The sequence below is a fragment of the Solea solea genome, chromosome 15 (genome assembly GCF_958295425.1).
Source record: "Solea solea chromosome 15, fSolSol10.1, whole genome shotgun sequence".
Classification (NCBI taxonomy): Eukaryota; Metazoa; Chordata; class Actinopteri; order Pleuronectiformes; family Soleidae; genus Solea; species Solea solea.
In genome coordinates, this window is record NC_081148.1 from 25089100 (window position 1) to 25114779 (window position 25680).

General features: G+C 39.0%; 3 protein-coding genes across 8 annotated transcripts in view; 2 read left to right on the plus strand and 1 right to left on the minus strand.

The window, feature by feature from the left end:
* LOC131473591 (zinc finger CCHC domain-containing protein 24-like) overlaps nt 1–3425 on the minus strand; it is a 49754-nt gene extending 46329 nt beyond the window's left edge. The window contains exon 1 of the mRNA XM_058650882.1: nt 2880–3425. Coding sequence (XP_058506865.1) covers nt 2880–3146 — 267 coding nt within the window. The 5' untranslated portion in view covers nt 3147–3425. The remainder of the gene's footprint in view (nt 1–2879) is intronic.
* Nucleotides 3426–5983: 2558 nt separating this feature from the next.
* anxa11a (annexin A11a) lies at nt 5984–19859 on the plus strand. 2 transcript variants are annotated; one of them, XM_058651842.1, is made up of 15 exons: nt 5984–6148; nt 9237–9533; nt 10744–10817; nt 12062–12382; nt 12476–12563; nt 13550–13644; nt 13867–13980; nt 14534–14624; nt 14778–14857; nt 15136–15192; nt 15371–15464; nt 15580–15675; nt 17877–17935; nt 18054–18176; nt 18855–19859. In XM_058651842.1, the coding sequence occupies exons 2-15, from the start codon at nt 9239–9241 to the stop codon at nt 18912–18914; spliced, it is 1647 nt and encodes a 548-aa protein (XP_058507825.1). In that variant the 5' UTR covers nt 5984–6148; nt 9237–9238; the 3' UTR covers nt 18915–19859. The 2 variants fall into 2 exon arrangements, with proteins under 2 accessions (XP_058507825.1, XP_058507826.1); XM_058651843.1 differs by having other exon boundaries at nt 5986–6148; nt 12158–12382.
* Nucleotides 19860–24233: 4374 nt separating this feature from the next.
* The window catches only part of dlg5a (discs, large homolog 5a (Drosophila)), a 45082-nt gene continuing 43635 nt past the window's right edge, over nt 24234–25680 (plus strand). For all 5 annotated transcript variants that reach the window (XM_058651318.1, XM_058651321.1, XM_058651319.1 and 2 more), the window contains exon 1: nt 24234–25154. In XM_058651318.1, the coding sequence (XP_058507301.1) occupies nt 24821–25154 (334 nt within the window). In that variant the 5' untranslated portion in view covers nt 24234–24820. The remainder of the gene's footprint in view (nt 25155–25680) is intronic.

Genomic DNA, 25680 nt, shown 5'->3' on the forward strand with positions numbered 1-25680 from the left:
AACTGGGAAATGCCACTTACAGACGAGCTAAAAGAGGCATAGCACCACCACCTAGCCATTCCTCGGTAGTGATTATAGTACAGTGGGGGAAAAGACAGTTGTCTAATTAAATAGTAAAAAAAAAGAAGAACAAAAGAGCGAGGAAAACATGTCATGGTACATTTTTGGACTGATGAGGAGACCAAATTTATGCTGTTAAAGAATGGGATATTTTTGAAGTTAAAATAAGATAGAAAAACAGAACGACACACAGCTCTGTAGCTCTGTAGTCTAATTAAATAGTAAAGAATACAACAACAGTTTTGGACTGCTGTGTCATCTTAAAGAATAAAGGGGGAACTGCACTTAACATGCTAACAACTAGCCTATAGCTAAAGGTTTTTTTTGGTCTGTAGTCTAATTAAATAGTACAGAATACGGCAACAGCAAGAAAAACATGGATGAATGGATGATGGATGATGTACATGTGATGTCGTCTGACGTCTGAAAGAATGAGATATATATTTTGAAGTTGATATACGGTAAAAAGACAGATCTGCGCTCAACATGCTAGCTAAAGTTGGCCTTGAAGGCGAGTACACTTTATTCAGTAAGTTGAGTTCCTTCTAGCAGACAAGGGCAGTAGTAGTACTTATTTAATAATACAGAATAAGGCAATGATTGAAGAGGATAGCAGATTTATGCTGTGTCATCTTAAAGATTCAGATATTTTGAAGGTAGAAAGATGGAATGGCACTAATAACTAGCCGCCAACTAAAGTTGTAAAGTTGTAGGGTCTGTAACGTAATAGATCAGCTGGAAAAGCTAAAATACACATATCACCACCTAGTGATTGTTGAATGAAATATTTTGAAGTTGGTAAAAACATGGATTAGTATTCCACATGCTAAAAACAACAAAAAACAAACCAAAGAGTCCGACGTCTGAAAGAATTAAATATTTTCAAGTTTCGAAAGACAAAATACGCTCGACATGCTAAAAAGGACAGAAGTCTTAAATTAAGCAAAATCTTCTGACAGTGACATGGACTCAAAAAGCTAAACACACGCTTCATGTTTACTCTTTGACTCTATGATTTTGCCCTCAGTGTATCATTATTTTCTCTGTGTGCTGCAGCATATATACAGTATACATACATATATATATATATATACATATGTGCTGTATGTTAGTGGGTGCAGTTTTACAGGGGTGTGGTGACTGGGGGGGTTTGGGAGTCTGCAGTATCAGGTTTTAACCCTACAGACATTATCAGCATGTTTGTCCCTAAAATTACACCGAGACATAAAAATAGACAATATGTAAACACGCATCAACTTTGTTTGCACAACCCCACGTCTATTTGAAGAAGTCGAGAGACAGCAGACGTCAGCGGGACGCTGCAGTTTCTCCTGACAGAGGAATCTGGTTCCACCTCAACACTTTCTACCTCTCTGATTCTTATATCCAAACATATTTCTGACCAGTATTCTGAAATTAGACTTGTTGCTATAAATTAAGAAAGGGGCAAAAAGTAGAAAACTTTCCATTTACATAGTTTCAAGAAAGGTCCATGTAAACACAAAACACCCCAAAACAACTCTTAACACTGTAGTTCATATTCCAGGCCTGCATGTGGCACTGTAACACTGCCACAAAAATACACCTAAAACATAGAAGAAGACTTGGATCAGGTGTAAGAAGCTAGCCCACTGTATCCAAACAAGACGAAAAGAACAACATAGGTGACGCTATGACGTCATTGTTTTTTTTCTAAAAAAAAACGGCGCTTAATGACGCCCAAAATACGATTCTGTGCAATTAAACAGCCGATACTAATAAATAAAACACTAGTAAACAGTTCATCCCTGGTTCCGACCCACAGTCAAGCCCAGCCACAAATTCTTTATTAAATCATATTGCAAAAATCAAATCGCAATTACAGTATCTACCAGAAAATTCAAAATAATATGTAATCCCCAAATTGTAAATAAATTATATCGCATTATATCACATCTCCAAAATGTAGCCGAAAATTTGCAAATAAATATGATTTCATCCCTAGTTCTGCGCTAGATATATCGACACACACAGACACACAACCTTAACCCTAACTTTAATTAAACTGTATCGAATATCAAGACATCATGGCAATAACTAGCTATATCTAGCGAGAAAAGGCACAAATAAGGATCTTTGTGGTTCTGGTTCTGTCCTACATGTGCTACATAGATGCCACCGTCAACAGAACTACAGCATCTAGCAGACAATAGAGTTCCCAAATTGTTCTGGCCTAATTCTGATCTACATTTGCTACAATGCCACAGAATTCAACCCTTTATTGATTTATGTAGCAAATCAAGTTGAAATTTGCAATTACATTCATTCAGCCCTTGTTCTGACCTACATTTGCTACATAGATGCAGAAAACCTCAACTTGTATTCAATTATGTCACAAATCAAATCAGAATTACAACATCTATCAAAAAAAAAATCCCAATTAGATAGAATCCCCAGACTGTTCTGGCCTAGCTCTGGTCTAGAATCGCTACATCGCCACAGCAGTTAATCCTAACCTCAAATGTTATGCAATTATATTGAAAAATCTAATCAGAATTCCCCCACATTGTTCTGACCTATATTTGCTACATCACCACAGAATTCAGTTTATTTATATATCAAATCAAAATCCCCAAAAAATCCAGAAAATGTACAATTGATGTTGTATGTTTATTTGTCTCCAGTTCGTCCAGCCCTGGTTCTGTCCTGTAGTGTCTCCACAGACACAGCAGTGAACCCTAAACCTGACCCTAAACCAACAGATTAACCCAGGGTTCAAGCACAACCTGACTCCCCTGAAAAAGTCGCATATTTGCGGCAGATTACGTCGTCATGTTCACCTCATTGCGCTGCAGCTGGAAGAAGTTGTTGAGATAGTTGGAGTTGAGGGACGAGCTCAGCTCCGCCGCCGCCGCCGCCGCTGCTGCTGCTGTTGTGGGGGTCTTAGTGAAGTTGAGATCCGGGTGTGAAGAGTTGGGCTCGGGTCTGAAGGCGTCGAAGGCGCTGGTCTGGTGGTGCGGGTCCTGCAGGGACAGGTAGACCCAGTTGAGGAGCTGCGCGGGCTGGTACACGGAGGCGCTCGTGTCTATGGCAGACATCAAGCTCATCTTTCAAACTCGAGACTGGGGCCAAGCCTGCAAGTTTGACTTCAACTCTCTCTGCTGCTGCTTTACGGTCCCGAACCCCCGGCAGATGGTAAGAGGAGCTCCGCTTCTCTTCCCTTAAAGGACCCTGCTGTCCTCCTTCTTCTCCTCCTCCTCCTCCTCTTCCTCCTCACGCCGGGAACCTTGTCCCACTGAGGTGCTTCTCAGAAGTCATGGCTCCAACATGTCAGAGTAGAAAATTTCCTCCTGCTCCTCATGGTCCGCTATCTGCCTTTAAGGCAGCGGCCACTGAGAGGCGCGCATGAATATGTCATGAGGTCCACTGCGCGTCACCGAGGGCCTGAGCCAATCAGCGCGAGGCGACCATGAATAAAGTGCACGAGATAAATGGTCCAACCCCCAAAAATAATAATAATCAAATGTGTATAGAATTTGATTTAATCTACAAAAGAAACATTGATAACATTTTACAATAAAAGTGCATTTGTTCACATTTAACGCTGTTATAACTTAATTATGACAAAATTCGGTACTTAATTAAGTATGAGGGCCAAACTGAATCATTTTACAAGAATAATGTAATATTCAAAAAGTCATAATATTGCGTAATTTTTACGAGAATTAAGTCATAATATTACGAGAATAAAGTTGGAATTTTATGAGAATAAAGTTGTAATATGTTGAGAATAAAGTCATAATTTGATGAGAAAAAGGCCCTTGTAAGTCGCTTTGGATAAAAGCGTCTGCTAAATGACATATAATGTCTTTGTTTTACGGAGAAAAGTTGTATTATGGGAATAAAGTCAGAATTTTACGTGAATAAAGTCAGAATATTAAGTCATAATATTACAAAATAAAGTCGTAATTTAACAAGAATAAAGTTGTAATATTCAAAAAGTCATAATATTACGAGGAAAAAGTAATAATTTTACGAGAATAAAGTCGTAATATTATGAGATTCTTTTGTATCATTATCTAATTAAATGTATTATTAATAAATAGCAGCAGAACAAACAGCAGATGTAACCTGCTCCAGCCATGCAGTTGATAATCTTTAAAACTTTATTCTCATAATATTGTGACTTTATTCTTGAAGGATGAAAAAGAAAATTTGTCCATTTGGTGCTAATACTCTGTCGTCACTAATGAATGTTTTAACTAACCCTTTATTCATGTTACTCAAGTAATTCAGGGTCTATGTCAGGGGCCTCAAACTCAAATGACCTGGGGGCCTGTGAAGTTTGAGTTTAAAATTCTCTGCCCTAAATTGATAATCATCATACAAACGAAGACGACTATTACTATTACAAGAATTTGAGAAGCAATGTGGGTTAGGGTAATATTTTCCATTCATTTAAATAATGAAATGGTCAGAAATTTCAATTTCCAACACTTTATGACACATTTGTCGAACGTCTGAACAAACAAAAAGCTGCAAAAACATGCCAGATCATGTTCAAAGGGAAGATACCAGCATGAATGTAGAGGTGAGGCCAGTGTAGTGTTTCTGAAAGCTTTACACTGTCTCCCTCTAGTGGCGAATATCACACACACACATTTACAGTTTAATCCAGGTGTGACCCTACTGTAGTCATGTAGTTTATGATGAGAGGCGGGGTCAATCACATGATAACCTTGGAAAAAGGTGAGGTCAGTGACAGTAGGAAAAATAAACTAATGTGACATCATCATGTCACAATAAAGTTAAAGAATAACCAGCTCTATTCTACAGACTTTTACCAAATAATAATAATAATAATAATAATAATAAATAAAAACAGTTAATGCCGCTGTTTTTTACTGGTTAAACACTTAATTAATTTCCCATAATAATCTGCATAAATGTAATTGGAATGGAACTTTACAGAATTTCTTTATGAAATGTGACTTTATTTGAATCGTAAATGACTCAATTCCAAAGTTTAAGTGTAAGTTATGGCGCTGGCTCATATTTTAGTGGAAGTTGTAAGTGACGCATGTTTTAATTCATTATTTAAACATTTAGGATGATATTGCACACCGTTCACAAAAAAAACATATTTATGATGCAAAAAACAACATTAAATCAAAATAATGTGTAAACAATTGTAATCAAAACACTAGAAAAGCTTATATATGTAATTAAATGTTGTATTAAATAATGCGACAAATTCAACCTAATATATTACTATACTAAAAATAGTGTTCACTGTTGGTCAGTTTGGGCCAGTTTTTATTATAAGTTTAAAAGAAGTGCAGGGCCGCAGGACAGCGATGGGGGGGTTGCATGCGGACAGTGGGCCACGAGTTTGAGACCCAGGTACCAGGTACTAAGTAGGTAGGTAGTTACCAAACATCAGGTGCCAGGTATGTTTGTATGTAGGTAGTTAGGTAATGCAAATATAATGATGGAAAAGCAAAATAAAAATGAGTTGAGTCAAATCGTGCTAGAACTGTATCACAGAAAAGTGCTATTAGTTAATTTATACCTTGGGCCAGCTCTGTATAAAGTCAATTTAACTACTAACTAACTACGACTGTAACCCACCATAGTCCCCCCCCCCCCTTTGGCACGTAGTCCCTTGGAACGCCCTTGTGCCCCACCCCCTTTATCAACATTATTTATAGATTTGTAAAAATCGTGTCAGTAGTTTATAGTTTAACCTGAAGACATGGAAAACCTTCTCACCTGTAAATGAACAATCCTACAGACAATGACGTCACCGCGTCATTGTCTGTAGGATTGTCACAGTTTCCATCGAGTCACTCAACTGTCACGTGGTTTATATGCGCTGTCACACGGACTTTGAAGGTTGTGTGAAGTGAAGTTATGTGTGTGTGTGTGTGTGTGTGTGTGTGTGTCAGTCAGTCAGTCTTAAGTCACTGGTGGAGGATTCCCTACAAGGAAACTTAAGAGTCCACACCCACACGACGAGTTAAATACACGCAAACACCAATTTAGCCTCCACACAGAGAAACGTCCACACTACAGTCAGGAAGACACAGAAAACCCCTCCGAACACAAAGTAAGTCAAATCAAACTAATACAAACAAAACAAAATGGAGGATATTATATATAACGACACACTTCGTGAGCTTTGTATTTAAATATATCAGGAAATGATCTGTCGTGTTTTTGTCGAGTCTGCTTCTGTCGCTAACCTGCTAACACTCTTATACACTGTTAAAGCCACGACATGGTCGTAGTTTTCACTTTTAACTACATTAATATTTACGTAAATATGGGTTCAGACTCAAACAGCGGAGACGTGTTTTTAACGCTACGTTATGTAAAGCTAGGTCGGTTGAAGCTAGCTTCTTAGCTTCTTAGCTTCTTCCGTGTCAACGACTAACGTTGTTCAAATTCCAAGAACGCTGATTAGTACACGCGTTATAGCGATGATATAGCACAAAGTACAGCGTTAACATGTCATTGTGGTGTTTGTGGGTTGTCTGTTAACGTACTGGACATTAACGTTCTGTTTTAAGTGTAAATAACATTTGGACAGACACACCTAAGTGATGTTTAAAAAGAAAAAAAGAAAAAAACGGACGCGTCCACACTATTTTCAGATCGCTTATTTTCAACTTTGGTATTAATAGGAGCTTATACAATTCATTACTATACCTATTACTATATTATACTACTAATTTTTAATAAATAATTTTCTTTCTAAGTTATTAGTGTGGACTAGGGCTGCAACTAGCGATTATTTTCAATGTTGCTATCGATTTAAACACTTAATATACTCAAAATACTTAAAATGACATTATACTCAACAGTCTCTAATAATTGCTCAACAGTGTGTACAAAAAACACATAGTTTAAATACCAAACAATCTATAAATATTAAAACAACTTTCATCTGTATTTCCACTCTTCGTTGGCTCCCTGTGTGTTTTAGAATCGTTTTCAATTTTCTTTTAATTGTATGTAAGTGTCTGAATGGCTCCACCTTTTCCTCCACCCTCTGATCTGCTTCAGCCTTCATATGTCCTAAGGTCAGCTGACCACCTGACCTAAGTTGTTTCTAAGACCAGGCTGAAGCTCAGAGGGGATCAGCTTCTTCTCTTCCTGTTTTTAAAGACACGTTTGTTATCATTAGCTTTCACCACAATGTGAGTTGAACTTTATGCGCATACTATGGAACATATTTTAGACTGTACAGTACTTTGGTGCAACTCTGTTGTTTATTTAAAATGTGCTTTATCCAAATAAATTTGGATTGGATTGGATTTAAAAATTGAATAAATAATCTGCACGCACAATTGTAATTAAAACTCCCAAACACAGCATTTGTATGTATTACACATTCAATTTGTTGTTGTAATACAGCCAATATGGCAAAATATCTATGTAATTTGACATATTTCTGTCCACAATTTATCGCTCTGTTGATGTTAATTGAACATATTATATATTGTATATCATTGTATTCATATTTTACTTTATCAAAGTTTCTGCCACTTATACTTTATGGTCTCACCCTAGAGACTGCGAGTGCAGTCATTACTGTGAATGAGGCATATATATATATATTATCTTTATGTTTCAAGTTTTACACTCAACTCTGTTGAAATAAGTTAATAGCAAACCAGTAACTGTGATGTTATCACCTTATATTCCCCTTTTCTTTTACCCTCAAGCTATAAATATCTTTATTAGCAGCTCAGCCTCCTTTGCAAACATGGCTGTGCATTGCTTTTATGGCCGTGCAATATTATTTTAGTAGGGTTGTTTTTGCCTCAGAAAAGAATGAATGTGATATTGAAGGCTGTATTAAGCCTTCAATTAATAGTAGATCAGGAAATTAGTAGTCAAGTATTTTGATGTTTTAGTCCTCAATTTCAGGTCTGGAAAACATTTTATATTCAATTAGTCAAGGAAATATTGAACAGATTATGTGATCATGAAAACAACTTATCTCAGAAACAGATTTCCTCTTATTTAAAATGTTAAAACTTAATGATTTAATATTTCCTTAAACGCAGCATCAGTACCGTGAGGTTGCTGCACCTGAGTCATGGTGATTACAAGAATTTCTTCTTATAGAAAATATAAAGTTTAAAGTTTAATTTTATTAATGTTTTATTAAAATTATATGTAAAAATAACACATTTCCTTTATTCACTACATGTACTTCAGTGTTTCACAGGGGCGTTAGCTCACTCAAACACATCTGCCTTCTAATTCCACTTTTCCATTTCAGTCTCCTGAAGTCACTTTTACCATGGAACAAGTCAGGATATTGGAGCAAAAGCTCCTTTTTTAAATGGGAAGCATAGCCATAATTAAAGTTTCATCATCACTGCTTCTCTATATCATGATTCACAAGTTTTCCAGTGAAAGAGACACTTGACTTCTGCTCTGAAAACTAGTAGGAACTTCCTTTTTTTTATCATGGAAACTTGAGTTATCTTGAGTTACTTGAGTTGAGGTATCAAAATTACAGTATAGGATATCAGAAAAAGGGGTAAAGTCAAATCCAGCACAACTTCTAAATCCTCACTATCACATACTTCTATTAGAGCTGTTAGCCGCTGTCATGTGACCAGACTATGTGTCATTTCGGCCATGAAAAGTGGAATTTTGTTTGTGAAACGTGTAAAACAAAAAGCAGCAGCAGCAAATATTCTAAGCATCTTGTCGTGTTGTGGTGATTTATTTCTTCCTCATTGGGAGCAGAATGGTTAGTTAGTCAGTTCATTTCTATTTCTGTGTCAGTGCCATCTGGCCCTTCCCACAGGGGATTACAAGACGCACTCTTTTTACTGAAGATAATTTCATATTCCGGTGCGACGTCTACAAGCAGGAAATCAAACAAAATGACAGCAAAACATCTATTATACAGTGGAAGTTTTATGTTTTTTGAAATGATTGGTTATGGCTTGTTAATGTCAGTAAATGCTCAAGGAAACAACAACAACAAAATAATAATACTAAATAGTTTTTATAGTCCAGAGGACGGGTGAAAGGTAGATAGAGGGATGTCTTAGTTCCTCTTTTGCGTCTGCTGAACCCTTGTAGCTGCACAGAGGGATCATTGTGTTGTTTGGAATATAGGTCATGTTTGCTCTTGCCTCTGATTGACTGCTTTTTTTTCTTGTTTAAAGCTATGAGCTACCCAGGATACCCTCAACAGGCCAGTGGTTACCCTCCTCAGACTGGAGGTTACCCACCTCAGCCCGGTCTTTACCCACCTCAGCCTGGAGCCTATCCTCCACAAGCCGGAGGCTTAGGCTACCCGGGCCAGCCCGGCGGCTACCCTCCCCAGGCTGGCGGCTACCCTCCCCAGGCTGGAGGTTACCCACCTCAGGCTGGAGGTTACCCACCTCAGGCTGGAGGTTACCCACCACAGGCTGGAGGCTTCCCACCACAGGCTGGAGGATACCCACAGGCACCGCCACCAGGTAATCCCAAAAATGCAACTTCTGACTTTTTTAGTCAATAGTTAAGCCTCTTTCACACAAATACTGCATTCCATTTACTACGCCAGAACCCGACAGTCGGAATTGGGAGTGACGTCACCCCCAAGTTTACCGTGTTCCAGTTGGGAAGTAGGAAATGCAAATGTATCTCAGACTAGCCATAGTTAGCAATACCAAAAGATAACAGCGCTCTACATGGTATTTTTGCACACTCAAACAGCGTAGCAGCATGTCCACAGTTATAAATTAAGCGCTAATATGTGTATGACTTATTTACTGTGATATAAATATGAGAGAAGGTTTCAGAGTTGTGACTAAGGATTCCAAGTTCTGAGTATAAACTGGAGAAAAACATCTGGATGCTCCTTCATGGAGTGAATGACCTCGTCAACCAAATACCTTTCCAGAGTGACACTGGTGTTCTTTGTTAACAATAGCCCTTTAACTTGCAGTCGTCAAGTCAGTATTTTCAGAACAATTCATTCATTGCGAGAAACATTAGTCCCAATATTCTGGCATGGATCTCTGTGAGAGTGAGTCAGGGATCAACTTTGTGTAGAAAACAGGGATCATGAGACTGATGATGATCGTTTCTCCCCCTCAAAAGCCAAACAAACCTCTGCTGTTGCTAAGAGGAGCAAAGCTCACAGTTCACCCCTTCACAGTGCTCCCTTTCTCCTCCCACCTCCCCTTTCACCTGCATGTTAACTAGTAGGAAAGAGCAGAAAAGGAAATTCCAGTAAAAGAGGTCTTTCTCGTCTTTTTCCCCACCAGGCATCTAGGAGTTTAACACACCCTCAACTCTCTCTGTAAAACCTAAATGAATTTTTTTAACCCCATCACTGTCTGCAGTAGGTGCAGTCAGCATTCACTTCTGGGCCACATGACTCTGCATGCAGGTTTTTGCCGCCTCTGGCCTTGATCAGCAGTTATATAAAATTAAATGTATTGTGGCAGTGTGATGTTGTCATGTTCACTGTTTGAAAAAGAGACTGAATTTAAATATATAAAACCTTTATCTGCCAGAGCCTGTGGTTTGTTTATGACAATTTTGTGATGGAAAACATGACTTACAGGTGGGAAAAGAAGGGAGACACTCATCCACTGTCCATCTGTCTTTAAAAAAACAACATATATCTATAAGTTTCTTTTAAAACCAGGCTTTAACAGTTGTTATTGTCATCTTCTCCAGGAAGCTGGGGTGGTGGACCTACAGGTGGTTATCCCTCCATCGGTCTTGGAAACTCGGGATACAACCCTGGTATGGTAAGTTTATGGAAAGAAAAAAAACATCAAATTCACCTGCACTCGGACAAAAAAAGGTCATCATATATAATCATCAGATTATGGCGTTAAATATTCCAGTTAGAACGAATTGCTCAGCCACTAATGGAAATTCACGGTAAGACTTTTCCAAAGTCTGCAACCTTTAACCCTTAGCATGGCCATTTTTCCTTGTCCTCCTATTTCTCTTGCATGTAGAAAACCGTCACACACTTCATTCTTATCTTTGTAGTTGTTGTTTTTTTGCCTCTTTTCTTATCCATTGCTTTTTCTTTGTGTCATCACATATCTGCATTTCCATACTATCATCAAGCTCAGACACACTTTATTTGGACTATTGTACATTGTGTAAACTTCAGATAATCGTCTGAAGATTGATCAAGAATGTAGATGTGGGGGTTTGTCACTTTTTATCCCAAATTCAGATTTCCGTTTAAACCTAGAAACTTTGAAAGAGCATCAGGCCGTTGAAAGTAATAATCAAAACACTTACACCCAGTAGAGGGTGCTCTGAGAGAGGCTTGGCCTTGAAGTGCATTCCATTTATGTAGGAAGTCAGAAGTCGGAATTTTTGTAGTTGGTCGCATTCCAGTTGTGTAGCCAGGGGAAAAAAACAATAATAACTATCTTGGGCTAGCCATTGTGAGCAATATCATTCAATAACAATGCTGTATGCGTTATTTTATACACGTCCATGGATAACAATTGAAAAGTACTATGCGTACAACTGATTTATTGAGAAGCAGTAAAGTAAAATAGTAGTGTTTTTATTAGTGGTGCAAGTGGTAGCCATCTTGGAATCAAAGCTAGTGGTGCTACATTGAGTTGCTATAAAATGGTGGACACAAGGGACATTCACGAGACCAGAGCATCTAAAAAGCAACATGCAGATGTTTTTTTGTGTTTTATCTACCACAGAAAACTAACTATGATGAACAAAAATCTGCTGACTCATCTGTTAGCTTAGCTGTTAGCTTCCCCCACATGGTCAGAGGTGAGGGTTTGTGAAGGAGTAGTTTGTCACAATTGTAATTTTTGGAAGAAGTGACACCCCCAGTTTATAGTAAAAGTAAGTAAGTAAATATGTTGGTAATTGAATTTATTTTATTTTGTAAAAACGTAGTAAACTGAAGTCCAAAAAAGGTGTGACCTGCTTTCCTTGCTTTGCTGAAAATAGTCCTCAGGAATCTGTGCACATACCGGAATCCAATTTTTCCAAATCACAGGCCACCCATGTCCCCGGGGGGTATCCGCCTACCTCAGCGTACGGCGGGTACGGTGCCCCCTCCCCTAACCAACAGTCATATGGCCTGTACCCACAGCCAGGAGGCGCCATGCCCCAACCTCAAGGCCCCGGGATGGGTTACCCAGGTCAGCCTGGCCAGCCGATGGCGGGGTATCCCGGTGCACCGTCGCCTAATGCTCCCATGGCCGGGTACGGAGGAGCACCAGCACCGATGCCGGGGTACCCCAAGGCTCCGTCACCCAATCCGTCCATGCCAGCCTACGGAGGAGGAGGAGCCATGCCCATAGTTCCACCTATGAATGTGAGAAACACTGAAAACACGTCCTTAAGTCCTTTAAGGCGTATGTTTGCTTTAACACTGTCTTACTGTGGATTTTGTTGATTTGTTTGTCAGAGAGGATTCAGGGGAACCATCAAGGACTATCCTAAAGCTGATCCTCTCAAAGACGTGGAAGTCCTGAGAAAAGCCATGAAGGGCTTCGGTGAGTTCTTTATTAGGCTGTTTTTTCCTTTGTAGTTTTATTGTCTTTTTCTTCCACTCATGATGTAATGGAGGCTTTTGCAGTTGGTTGTACGGGTCATACTTCATCAGTTATTTCAGTGGAAGGGTTTAAAGGTCATTTCTAATCACATGAGATTCTAAATAAATCTTCTAAATTAACACATATTTTGAGGTCGTTAAAGACCGTTGTGCTTAGTGATACTGGAGAAGTAATGTGGTGGATATTAAATAGGTATTATTGAATGATATTAAAATAAGTTTTTTGAGCTGTTGGAGCAAAGTTTTGAAATTAGAAAAACTGGGATGACCTCATCTGATAACAGATTTATTGGATTTAAGACTCCAAAGCTCTGACAGGATGCTAATCTGCAGAAAGGCCAGTGCGTTTTTAGTCTTCTGTGAATTTTGACGATGATATTTTATTCCAGAATTCCATGTTATATTTTTGCTATAAAGCCTGCGATAGGACTAGAGCCTCAGTGCTGGGCTCTATGTTCACCTTTGTTAAACTACGTAAATTGAGTCATTAAAGTTGGGTGAAATATTGTGGAAAAGTGATAGAAAAGCTTTGAAAATGAAGTAATAAAAAATCCTGTATTGAATTAGAAGAACTTCACGTCTTTATCTGCCGAGGCGAATATCGGACTCGTTCTTCTATTATAGATATAGTTTTATTTTAAACAAACAATTTAAATTTCCTGCTCGTCACATGTTTGAAGAGCAGTCGGCAGAAGTATAAACTTTTATGTACCTATGCACCTCGTATGTACCTACTTTATAAGCTCTTTATCTCATCACCAAATATTTACATATTCACAGTATTTTTTACAATGTTCTCAGTACAACACGAGAATATGTCTGGGGTTAAACATCACTGTCCTGGATTAAACTGATGTTCTTCATCCTTATACTTGTCTTAACCATGGTGTTAAGTTCAATCTATATTTATTTTTCTTTCTTGTGCAGGAACCGATGAACAGGCCATCATCGACTTACTGGGCAGTCGCTCCAACAAGCAGCGTGTCCCTTTGCTGCGGTCGTACAAAACAGCCTATGGAAAAGTAACAATCACACTCATTTTTAAAGGGATATGTCGTGTTTTTTTTCTGTGTGACAGGTAGAAAATCACCAGGAAAAACACAATTTTAAGACTCAACATTAGCTTAAGTGTTCACGATCAAGTATGCCCTGTGACCCATCTCTGGGTCCCGAGCCAGTCTTTGGGAACCACAGGGAGTTTTTCCTGAACATCAGTTTATGTTGTATGATGGTTTTTCTTCCAGGATCTGGTCAAGGACCTGCATTCAGAACTGTCTGGAGACTTCAGGAAGCTGGTCATGGCCATGCTGAAGGGTCCAGCAGAGTTTGACGCCTACGAGCTCAACAGCGCCATCAAGGTAACTGCTCACAGAGACGCATATACTATATATGTATATACATATATATACATATATGTCTATGTATATATATATATATATATATATATATGTGTATATGTATATATATATATATATATATATATATATGTATATATATGTATATGTGTACACATAAATAACACAACCATGTAAGAAACTGCCTCAAGTTGCACATTAAAAATTAGCATTCACTTAATTTGGCGGTTTTTGTGATTGTTGCGAACAAAAATACCCAAAAGAATGTTGTTTTTAAGGCATTTTTTGCAATTAATTTCCAAAAATACAGGTGAAAATGAAAGCACAACTAGCACTGTTTTGGTCCTGACCCACCGTGTGAGAAACATTTTCCTTGCAGAAAACTACTGTGATTGGTCAAAAGTGCCAGTAATTGGTTAAATTTGCATTCATTGCTGCATATTATCGCAACTTTGCTAAATCCTGCTGTGACTGATGAATAAGCAGGAATAATTAGGACCGTTAGAAAAAGAAGAGGGTGTTTTGAAAGTTGTCATTGTTGTTGTTTTTCTAACAGGGAGCAGGAACTGATGAAGCCTGTCTGATAGAGATCCTGTCGTCTCGCTCCAATGCTGAAATCAAGGAGATAAACCGCCTTTACAAACAAGGTGAGACATTCAGAGAGTTAGAAAACTCTGTTTTCTCCTCTTCCTTTTCTCTCAGGAAGTCATATTTTTTGTTCCTGTACAGACGTGATTTCTCTGGAAAACCTCAATTTTTCTTTGTTTTCTTTGGATTAAAACTCTGTTTTGTCCTCTCAGAATATAAGAAGTCGCTGGAGGACGCCATTAGTGGAGACACATCAGGACACTTCCGCAGGCTCCTCGTCTCTCTTGCCCAGGTACAGACGTCACTAATTTATTCTTTGTAAACCTGATGTTTCACGTCGCAGTGAATAAGGAAAATTACTAATATTGAATGTAATTTGACTTTAAAACGTTGTATAACTCGTTAAAATCTAACATGAAGTGATTTCAGTGTGTGTTATACATTTGAAGTTTTAAGTGATTTTAACAGTAACATTTTATTTTATTTAGTATAATCTTAACATGAAATGTTCATATAGTCCCGCAATTTGTCTCAATTCATTTCATTGTTTTTTTTCTTTCTACTTTCAAGGGAAATCGCGATGAACGGCCAAATGTCGACGTCTCTCTGGCCAAACAAGACGCTCAGGTAAAAACCTCAGAGCATTGTCTTCACATTTCTGGTGTTTAGATCCATAACTTACTTGACTACACCTTGATTTCTCAGAACTTCTGCTCTTCAGTCCAATGTTCAGATAAACGTTCGTATGAGCTCATGTGAGAACACAGTCGTGTGAGTTGATGTTTGTTTTCTCTGCTGTTCTCAGGCTCTGTACGCTGCTGGAGAGAACAAGCTGGGAACAGACGAGTCCAAATTCAACGCTATTCTGTGCGCCAGAAGCAAACCTCATCTGAGAGCAGGTCGACTTTTCTCAGCTCAATCTTCAGCATGTCAAGCCCAGTTTCACACAATCTACGTGTAAAAACTCTCCAGATTGTGTGTTTCATATGTTTTTGTGCGTTTGCGTGTGTGTAGTGTTCATGGAGTACCAGCAGATGTGCGGCAGAGACATCGAGAAGAGCATCGTTAGAGAGATGTCTGGAGATCTGGAGAGTGGCATGGTGGCAGTGGGTGAGAAAACACACCACACACAATCTTCTACTCGTGTCTTAAACCCTTAATCCACTCGAATAATAATGCTTTTTTAAACTTAAATTAAAAACTTGATGTTCTCAACATGATAATCTCAAATGTCTTTTTAGTTTTAATGATTTTTTTTGTCGAATGGAGCAAAGAAACAAGACGATATTCACATTTTAAGAAACTGAAAAATCCGAAAGCTTGAATTAATTGTTAAAAAAACAAAACAACAATTAATTTAGTCCTCGATTAATTGAATGATTGTTACAGCCCTATTCCATCTTCACATTTCTCATCATTTCCTCTTATTAAAATCTTCTATTGTAGGGCTCAGATGGAGCTAAAAAATAAATAAAACAAAATATTTAATGAGGGAGTACCTAAAAAACAAAGGCAACAATGACACAACAATACTACGGTTTATTTTTTACAACCTTTTAGAATATGAATTTACTCCGGGAATGTTTATTTTTATATACTTTTTATTTTTCTCTATTCTCAGAAAAAGTGACTCTTTCATGTCTAGAAACTTAAATGTCATCATCTCCTTAATGGCGAAGTATTACTTTTATGCTCATAAAAAGGTTAAAAAATTTCTCTTGTTTTGTCTACAAACCAATTTTATTAATTTTGAATGATTTCTTTGTTATATGAAGCAAAGAAAACAGACAATATTCACATTTAAGAAGCTGAGAAACATGTTTTTAATTCTTAAAAACCTACATTCTATGATTCGATTAATTTTTGTAGCCTCACAATCATAGAAACTGAGAACACACCCATGCAGACAAACACTATAATAATATAGTTATATTAACTGTTTGTTATTGCTGTGCCTTGTTGTGGCGTTTTCTGCTGCTAGGCAACCAACTTGTTATTGTTTTCTCCCTGTTCATTTGCATGTGAATGGTTTATGTGATATGCATTTCCAGGTGTGGAACACTTTAAGTGACGTGAACCACACCCATGTTTCCGTCACGTGTTTTAACCAAAATATTTAACCCACACTGTAGTTTTAAATCATCTCTGTATTTCCCTCCCATTTTTTTTGCCAACATACCTCAGAGTTATGGTACAGTAACTTTGTTTTCACGTGTGTTTTTCTATTTGTTTTTACACACACAGTTTATAAATATGTTAACTGTGAGGTGGTGGGTGTGTGTGTGTGTGTGTGTTTTTAATTTACATTTTTTTTCAAAATGTCACTCACTTTAAAGCTGCAGTAATCCATGTTTGGCCACTGGGAGGCAGCAAATCTCAGAATTATGCTGGAAAAAAGCCATTAATGTAACATAAGCTGTATGTACATATGCATTTATCATGTGATATTATTATTATAATAATAATAATAATAATTCTCATAAGTGACCCTCTTAATAAGAATATGCTTATTAATGCAGGTTTAAAGTGACATTTCAGGTTTTTCTATGAGGTGTTGATTGACACATACTGTAGTGAGCTGTAACTACACTGTGAGCGCCCCCTGTACTTGCTTTCATTGAAAACCTGGATTAAATCTTTCATCTGAAGTCTACAATATCTTAAGAATATATCTGCTGCTTTTTCATGCCGTTAAACCGCCCTTTTTTGGGCTGGAAACTAAAGTTTGTGCCGTTTTTTAAACCTTTTACTCTCCCACACCAAAGTCCATGGAGTAAATCAGCATTTTTAGCTTGCATGGACTTAGGAGGTGCTGGTCTACTGCTGCCTCTTGTGGTCACTTTGTGTCACTGCCGTAAACCTAAAAGGAGGATTTCAAACACAGAATTCACAAAGAAATCATGTTTGATGTGACTGACGGAGGCTGCAGTGGATCAATAACTCCTGTGTGCTGTGACGTGAAATCGCTGATTTTCTCTATGGGCTTTGGTGTGAGAGAGTAAAAGGTTTAAAAAACGGCACAAACTTGAGTTTCCAGTCAATAAACGCTGATAAACAGATTTTTTTATGATATTTTCGACTTCATGAGCGAGCCTCAGCACAGACTGTGTGTCATGACCTCGTTCATTAAACTACACTCTCTGAGTTTGCTTGTTGTTTTTTATGATTCTGTTGTGCACAGCTTGATATTTACATCATTTACTCTTTGAAGTGAAACGTTGCCGTCTTCATTGTCCTCACGCTGACATTACAAGTGTCTTCTTGCAGTTTAACGACGATATTAACTGATGCCCCCCCCCCCCTTGTTTCAGTGAAGTGTATTAAAAACACACCTGGCTACTTTGCTGAGAGGCTCTACAAGGCCATGAAGGTGAATTACCTCCATTTTCTATACATTACCGAACAAGTACAGACTTGTGTTTAGTTCACGCCACATTAATTTAGTGTGTGTGTGTGTGTGTATTTAAATGTGTAATGCTTGTGTTCAGGGAGCCGGGACTAAGGACAGAACCCTGATCCGGATCATGGTCACCCGCTCTGAGGTTGACCTACTGGACATCCGCCAGGAGTATGTGAGGAACTACGGGAAGTCGCTTTACACACACATTTCTGTGAGTATCTTCATCGTATACTGTATTTAAAAACCTCAGAGCAGTGTGACGTATGATACGTCTTTAAACACGTAACATACCGTGTAACAATGAATTTTTTTGTTAATTTTTGAAGAAAAATTAGCAGCTGAAATTAGTTTTTCCCGATGTTCGGAGTTCTTGACAAAGTAGAAAATAAACTAGGACTCATCGAAGGGCCCTCGCATCCCTGACTTCCTGTTGGGTCAAGTTTGGGTCTGTAGACGTGTTCGGGGTCGGTCTCTTCTGTCATGTATGAAGTTTCGAGGCGATCGGTCAATGTGTGGTGAAGTTATAAGGGCACAATTCACCAAAATTCGGATGGTCGCCGTGGCCACGCCCCTTTTGAATCCACAAAACCTTTTTGCCTTTAATATATCTAGTACAAATGTTTTATTGTTGGTCTGACGAACGCGCTCAGACCCGTTTGTTGGCCGACTTCCTGTTGATCGGAGGCCGTGGTCCCAATAGACTTTTTTGTTCGTCTCAGGCTGTGATGAGTAACCACCAAGTTTCGTGAAATTTGGTGCAACTTCATTTTGGCTTGCTCCATCCACGTTTCACTATTTTTGGCCCCTGGCTTAAAAAAACTCATAAACTATCCCTTTAAAGGTTATGACCGATATTTGAAAGTGACTCATTTCTTTATTTCATCGACAGGGCGACACGTCAGGCGATTACAAGAAGCTCCTACTGAAGCTGTGCGGAGGCAGTGACTGAGTTTACTCCACTTATAAATATCACTTCAATGCATATAATCTAGACGCACTATGTATACACACACACACACACACACACATCTGCATGCCAAGCCAGTGCTCTCAATGCAACGTTTACGTGGTTGTTCGTATCAAACGTATGTGTTTTTTGCTGCATACTATTTGTTTTTCTATATACAGCAGAAAGAAAAGTTTATATTTTTTTGGGCTTTGCAACCAAATTTGATTACCATTGAATTTAAAGATATATATATATTTATATATAACGTGAAGTTTCATTTGTGGCCATAAGATCAGATATGTGATATCTGGAATGTTTATCAGCCTGTTTTCTAATGAAAAATAAAATAACTAAAACGTATGAAACTCGTAGCTCGTAGTAGCTTAGCACCAAAGTTTGCATCTTGTTAATGATTTGACTATATACAGTATATAAATGTCGTATTTTGCATTACAATCTCTTTTTTATCTCAGTTTGTGCCACGTTTACTACTATGTTCCGGTTTTCTCGGAAGTCGGGGGTTCTGTAGCTAGTTTTAGCATTATAGCTAGGTTTGCTAACTAGCAAGCTAATGCTGTTTTTCCCATTTATATCGGAACTTGGAAGTCGGAGCGAGGAATGTATGATGTCACAACTGAATTAAGTGTGTTCCACTTCTATTGTTAGTGTTAGCATTATAGCTAGCTAATGCTGCCTTCCTTTTACATCACAGAGTAAAACTGGAACGTACTATTAAATAATTTGTGTATATATATATATATACATACATATATATCTGTTTGTTACATATGTGTATATATATATATATATATATATACATACTTATATATACGTATATATCTGTTTGTTACATATGTGAAACCATATCATCACATTTCATGTAATGTTTGTGATTTTAAACTTTGACAAGTCGCCAAAAATAAACATTGACAACAACACAGTGGAGCTACTTTTGTTTTTGTTGGTTTTTTTTACACTCCTACAAATAATCAGAAGGCATGAGTACTGTGAAGATAATAGGAAAACACTGCTAAATTGCTGTAATATTTGGTTACTGTAAAGAAAACATGTATTTATACAGGAAAATACTGCAAAATCACAGTAAATATACCGTATGATTTGGCAGTATTAACCCTCAGTTGGCCAGTAGAGGGCAGGAAAGTGTAAATATCGCCCCCAACAGCCACAGCAAATCATCACATCATTCATATTATAACATTATTCACTTACAATGAATGCCAGGCCTCACAATTCTCCATTTACGTGCATTTTATTTTGAAATCAACAACTCAAACATGGTATTCATTAATATATTTATTAATATATGTGGTGCATGGGAAGTGAATTATACAACAGATCAACCAACAAATATAATTATATTAAATAATTAATTTTAAATGATTTATTTGTCAAAATATTGCGTTTGAGAATCTAAAAAAAAAAACGACCAAATTGATAATCAAACTAGTTTTAGTTAATCAATTAATGGTCGCAGATTGAACACAGTGTAAAATGGCCGCACACAAAGCTCTTTGCCTTATTAAGTCCTGTTGGCTTCACTTCAGAACACTTAAACTGTGACTGCACCTGTATGTGTGTGGAATTGATGGCGTCTATAAAGCTGCTGCCTCGGCCACATTAAACAAGTCTACAGCCTGTGTGCCGGGGTTCCAAACTAACGTACTGGAAGAATCACTTTTGATCATGTCGCGTTTACAAAAAAATAAATTAATAAAAGTGACCAGAACTGGAAATGGCAGTGACACGAGCTCCAGAGCTTCACACTGATGCAGTTAACATCACAATAACTGGATTTTATTGAAGCTTAAATGAGATTAAATGTGTTTTGAGATCATTTTAAGGATGTTTTAAGATTTCAAGCTGTCTGAACATGTGTTTGCTTGAAAACTTGACATAAACCTTTAAACCTTTATAAAAAAATATATTTTACAGTAAAAAGATTACATGTATCCTCGGGGAAGAAGTTTCACACAAATGTCTCAAACCAACAAAAATGTACGTAATTTAAAAGAAAATCAGACAATTCTCCAGATTGTGATATCGGTGTTGTATCAAATTATCAATCAATAAACGAAGCAACTTTCTAGCTAGCTAGCTAGTTTGGCAGTATGCTTGCCAGCTAGCTTATGAGATAAGATAAATAGGTTAACTACCAACCTATTTATCTATCTAGTTAGCTAGCTACATAGGTTAGCAGTGTGCCTGTTTGCTATCTAGCTAGCTAACTAGATGATTAGATAGGTGGGTATAGGGTAGTTTGCTTGCTACCTAACTAGATGGATAGATAGATAAATAGGTTCATAGTTTGCTTGCTAGCTAGCTTACTATATAGATAAATGGGTTAGCAAACTACCAACCTATTTATCTATCTAGTTAGATATCTAGCTAGCAAATAATTTATTGAACATTTATCTACCTAGTTAGCAAGCTACATAGGTTAGTAGTTTGCATGCTTGCTTGCTAGCTACTAGATGGATAGATAGGTTGGTATTACTAGTAAACTACCAATTCGGTAGTTTACTAGCTAGCTTACTAGATGGATAAATAGGTTGGTAGTTTGCTTACTAGTTAGCTAGCTAGATTCCTAATGAAGTTGATATTATTGAGAAAGTAAGAAGATCAGAAAAGTGTTGCTATCTTAAATTTTATTTGGCGGCTAAAATCAATTGAATGTTTAATTATGATTATGTATATTCTCCAAAACAAACAAACAAACCCCAAATGTACCATGAAAGACCAAAGCAAAAGATGTGATATTCATCAAAGGTAATCAATGATGATGTCATCACATGATGTCATGCAGAATATCACACGCAGGTCACGGATATTTGTCCAAAACTGTTTTATTTAACGGTAACACAATTATGTAGAAAAGATCGCGAAGGAAGGAAATCCTTCAGCAAACGTCAGTGAGATGGACTCATCTCCATTTTCTTCTGCGACAGAAAACGAAGAGCTGGATCAACATGGGACAACAAATCTGTCAGAAAAGGAAGAAAATTACAGCGAGGAAGTACATTCCGATCAAAGCATCAGCACTGAAGAGGAGGAAATCGGGTTACTGAAGAGGGAGCTCTGTAAACTGAGGAAAATGCTCCAGAGGACGCAGGACGTCGCCGACAAGTGGAAGAAAGAGGAGAAGTCTCTGTTGCTGTTTGAGCTGCAACTGCGTCATCTGTCTGAAAAGCGATGCCCCCCGGAGGAGGAGTTGGTGTACTACAATAACAAATGCACAGAGCTGAGAAAGAAGAGCAGCGACTCAAAAGCTCACTTGGAAATGCAGTTCACAAACCTGTGCGATCAGATCTTTCGCATCGAGGTGGAGATGGAGAAACTTCAGAGGATGCAAAAGACCAAACACCTGACCAAAAACCGTCCTGACCGCATGCAGGAGGAGAAGAACGTGTGGCTGACGAGGCAGCTGGAGCAAGCACTGACCTTCACAGCTCGACAGCTGGAGGACAAGGAGTGCATCATCCTGGAAAAGGAGCAGCAGTGTCAGGACATGAGAAGACGTTTGTTAGAGATCAGTCAAACCAGAGAGAATATCAAGAAGCAGAACGACGACATCGCGTCTCTGAAGTCACATCTGGAGACTGTGAAACAGGACGCTTTCAAGAACAAGGAAGACAACGGGAAACTGTTGGGAAAGTTGAAAGCCACCAAAGAGTTGTTCTGGGAGGTGAAGAAGAAGAACAGGGATGTGATGAAGGTCTTGCAGAGGAGGGGCATTGAGGTACCAGCCGGAGTGAAGACTTCATCTAATAAGGCATCCATCAAGACACCTATTGTCTCCTGCTTATCTAAGGTCGGGTCACGGAGGTAGCAGCTTGAGCAGAGAAGCCCAGACTTCTTGGCCACTTCATCCTGCTTTTCCGGGGAAACCCGAGGCATTCCCAGGCCAGCCGAGAGACATAGTCTCTCCAGCATGTCCTGGGTCTTCCCCGGGGCCTCCTCCCAGTGGGACATGCATGGAACACCTCACCAGGGGAGGTGTCCAGGAGGCATCCTAACCAGATGCCCCAGCCGCCTCATCTGGCTCCTCTCGATGCGGTCTACATCCTGACCCACATTAGAAGATCTTCAAATCTGACTTGATTTCGATTTTCAGCGGTGTCTCTTAATAGCTAAGTCATGGCTGAGAAGAAGGAATCAACTTGGCTTGTACAAGTTACAGTTCTAAAAGCAAAGTTTCCTGCTCGACTCGCTCTCATTGGTTATTGCAAAGTTCTGCTCACGCCCCAATTGCTGTTCAGTCGCAAATATCAAACATGGTGTATACGTACGATTTGAAATCTGGAAGACTTTGAAAAGATTTGTCTGATGCAGGATCATTTGGCCACATAATCTGTTCAAATCAGCCTAAAATTGGAAGACACCCAAGATTATCGGAAGAACCAGATTGGGACCAAAATCTGGCCACTTATCCTCCAGCGTGGGGTGGGGCTTAATGGGGCTTCTAGGACGACTCAGCTCGACCCTGCTCGACTCCATCATTGATAGTACCTGGTACCTGGTTTTTGTTTGTTTTATTACCTGTTCTGTCGAGGTTCTGAGCCGATACTAAAGACTGCCGGCCACTGAAGAGTCATGAGTGCGACGTCCGACACAAGAATCAACAAACATTTTTGGGTCACCACCATACTCTCATAAACTGCTGTTTATAATGAACAAGTAAAACAACGAAATATGTAAAAATAAATACTTCTAATCATGGTGGATCTGTCTATCTATCTGTCTGTCTGTCTGTCTGCCTGTCTGCCTACCTACCCATATAACATTTGTAAACCATTATTAGTATCAACATGGGAAGCAGCTATTCAGTGTTACTGCATTATATATAGTAAAAACATTTAAGGGAAAAAATAGTAAACATGCATTAAAAACACAGAATATGCACAAAATAGAGGAAAAAAACAGAGTGAGGGACGACACGTGTAACATACACAATCATATGGATTAAAAGAGAAACACATATATACTGTATATATTTACACATAAAAATATTTTTTTACGTATATATACACGTATAAATATTTTTAATAATGTATCTAAATTGAAATCCTTATTTTTTATATAAAAAAATTAAAGATCTCCATTCTCATTTTTTCCTCCTGGGATTTTCAACGTACTCACTACGCTCTGTGCGTGAACGTGTGTGTGTGTGTTCGTCCGCCCATTGAAGAAATGGGTGTGTTTTTTTGCGTGCCTCCAAACCCCTCCCCCTTTGCCCTTATACGGTCACTGAGCGGAGCGTTGATTGACAGCGGGCAGCAGCTGCTGAGTTGCTCAGACATGGCGGAGGATACGGTGTAGTCGAGGCTCAGCGGCGGAGTTACGTTAGTTACGTGACTTTTTTTCTCCCCCTCGCTCTCTCTCCCTGTGTGTGTGTGTGTGTGTGTTAGTTGTCGCAGCAGCGCTGGAGGAGTTACTACACGTTTCCCGCAGACGAGGACGAAATGTGTCCGCGTGAAGCGCTCCGTGAGCGGCAGCAGAGGCAGCAGCGGGAGCAGCGGCAGCGGCAGCAGCGGGAGCAGCAGCAGCGGGGACCCGCGCCGCCTTCTCTGGAGTAAACGATGGGAACATGTCTCGCTGTTCAGTGCAGTCAACAGCCGCGGGCAACAAACATGGCTCCGTGTGCCTTTTTCAAAATGCTCTAAAAACCGCTGCGCTGACGCCGCTGACGCCGCGGCGCCGCCGCTCGCGGCTCCGGACAAGTTGCGCTAACGGTCGCGACAAGTTGACTCCGGGAACCGCTCGGTACTTTTGATCTTTGTGAGGATACACGTTTGTGTGCGGTGTTAGCAGAAGCTACGGAACTAAACACACACACACACACACACACATACACGCACTCACGCGCACACACACACTGAGGGAGCGCTATGGAGCCAAAGCACAAAGAGTTGCTCGACCAGTGCCACCAGAACTTACTGGAGTCCATCACAGACGCGGACCGGGTCATAGAGCTGCTCGTCGGGTCCGGTGCTTTGAGTCCACTCGACCGGTTCGAGCTGGACCAGAACTGCTCGTCCAGCGCGGAGAAAGTGGACCACCTCCTGAAGATGCTGGTGAACAAGGAGAGCGACCATTTCCTGGACCTGTGTGTGGCCCTGGAGAAAGCCTACCCGGACCTGCACGCGGTTCTGTTCGGACACAACGGCACCGGCTGCACCGGCACCGGTACCGGCGGAGGAGGAGCCGTGGAACCGTCCACCGGTAAGATCCGAGCTTTTACGTGTGTGTGTGTGTGTGTGTGGTCTGATGATGGTCGTGAAGGTTCACGTGAAGGTTGTAAAAGAGCAAAAACAACTCATTGACAAGTGGCGATGCCGCGATATCACGATATGACATCACTAACTCCATTATCGGCTCGATACAGTCGTTTCTAAGACAATTCTCCAACTGTGTAACAAATATTCATGTAGATAAAGAAAATAGAAACATCCATAACATGACTTGGCAAAACCCAGCTTTTGCTGATTTTGATTACATTTTTGGTGATTATATACTTAACAAATTTAACCACAGCTGCATTGCTAATTATCAAAATCATATTTTATGATTCTGTAAGGCCTAATACACCAGTATGTAGAACCTGAAATGATATTTTTAAATGGTAAAATATAATTATTATTGTTATCCACAAAGAAAAATGAGTAAAGCACATTATTATTTCTTGATGAAGTTGTTTAAAATTATAGTTATTTACTTGTATTCCTGAACAGAAAAATGAGTTTTAGTG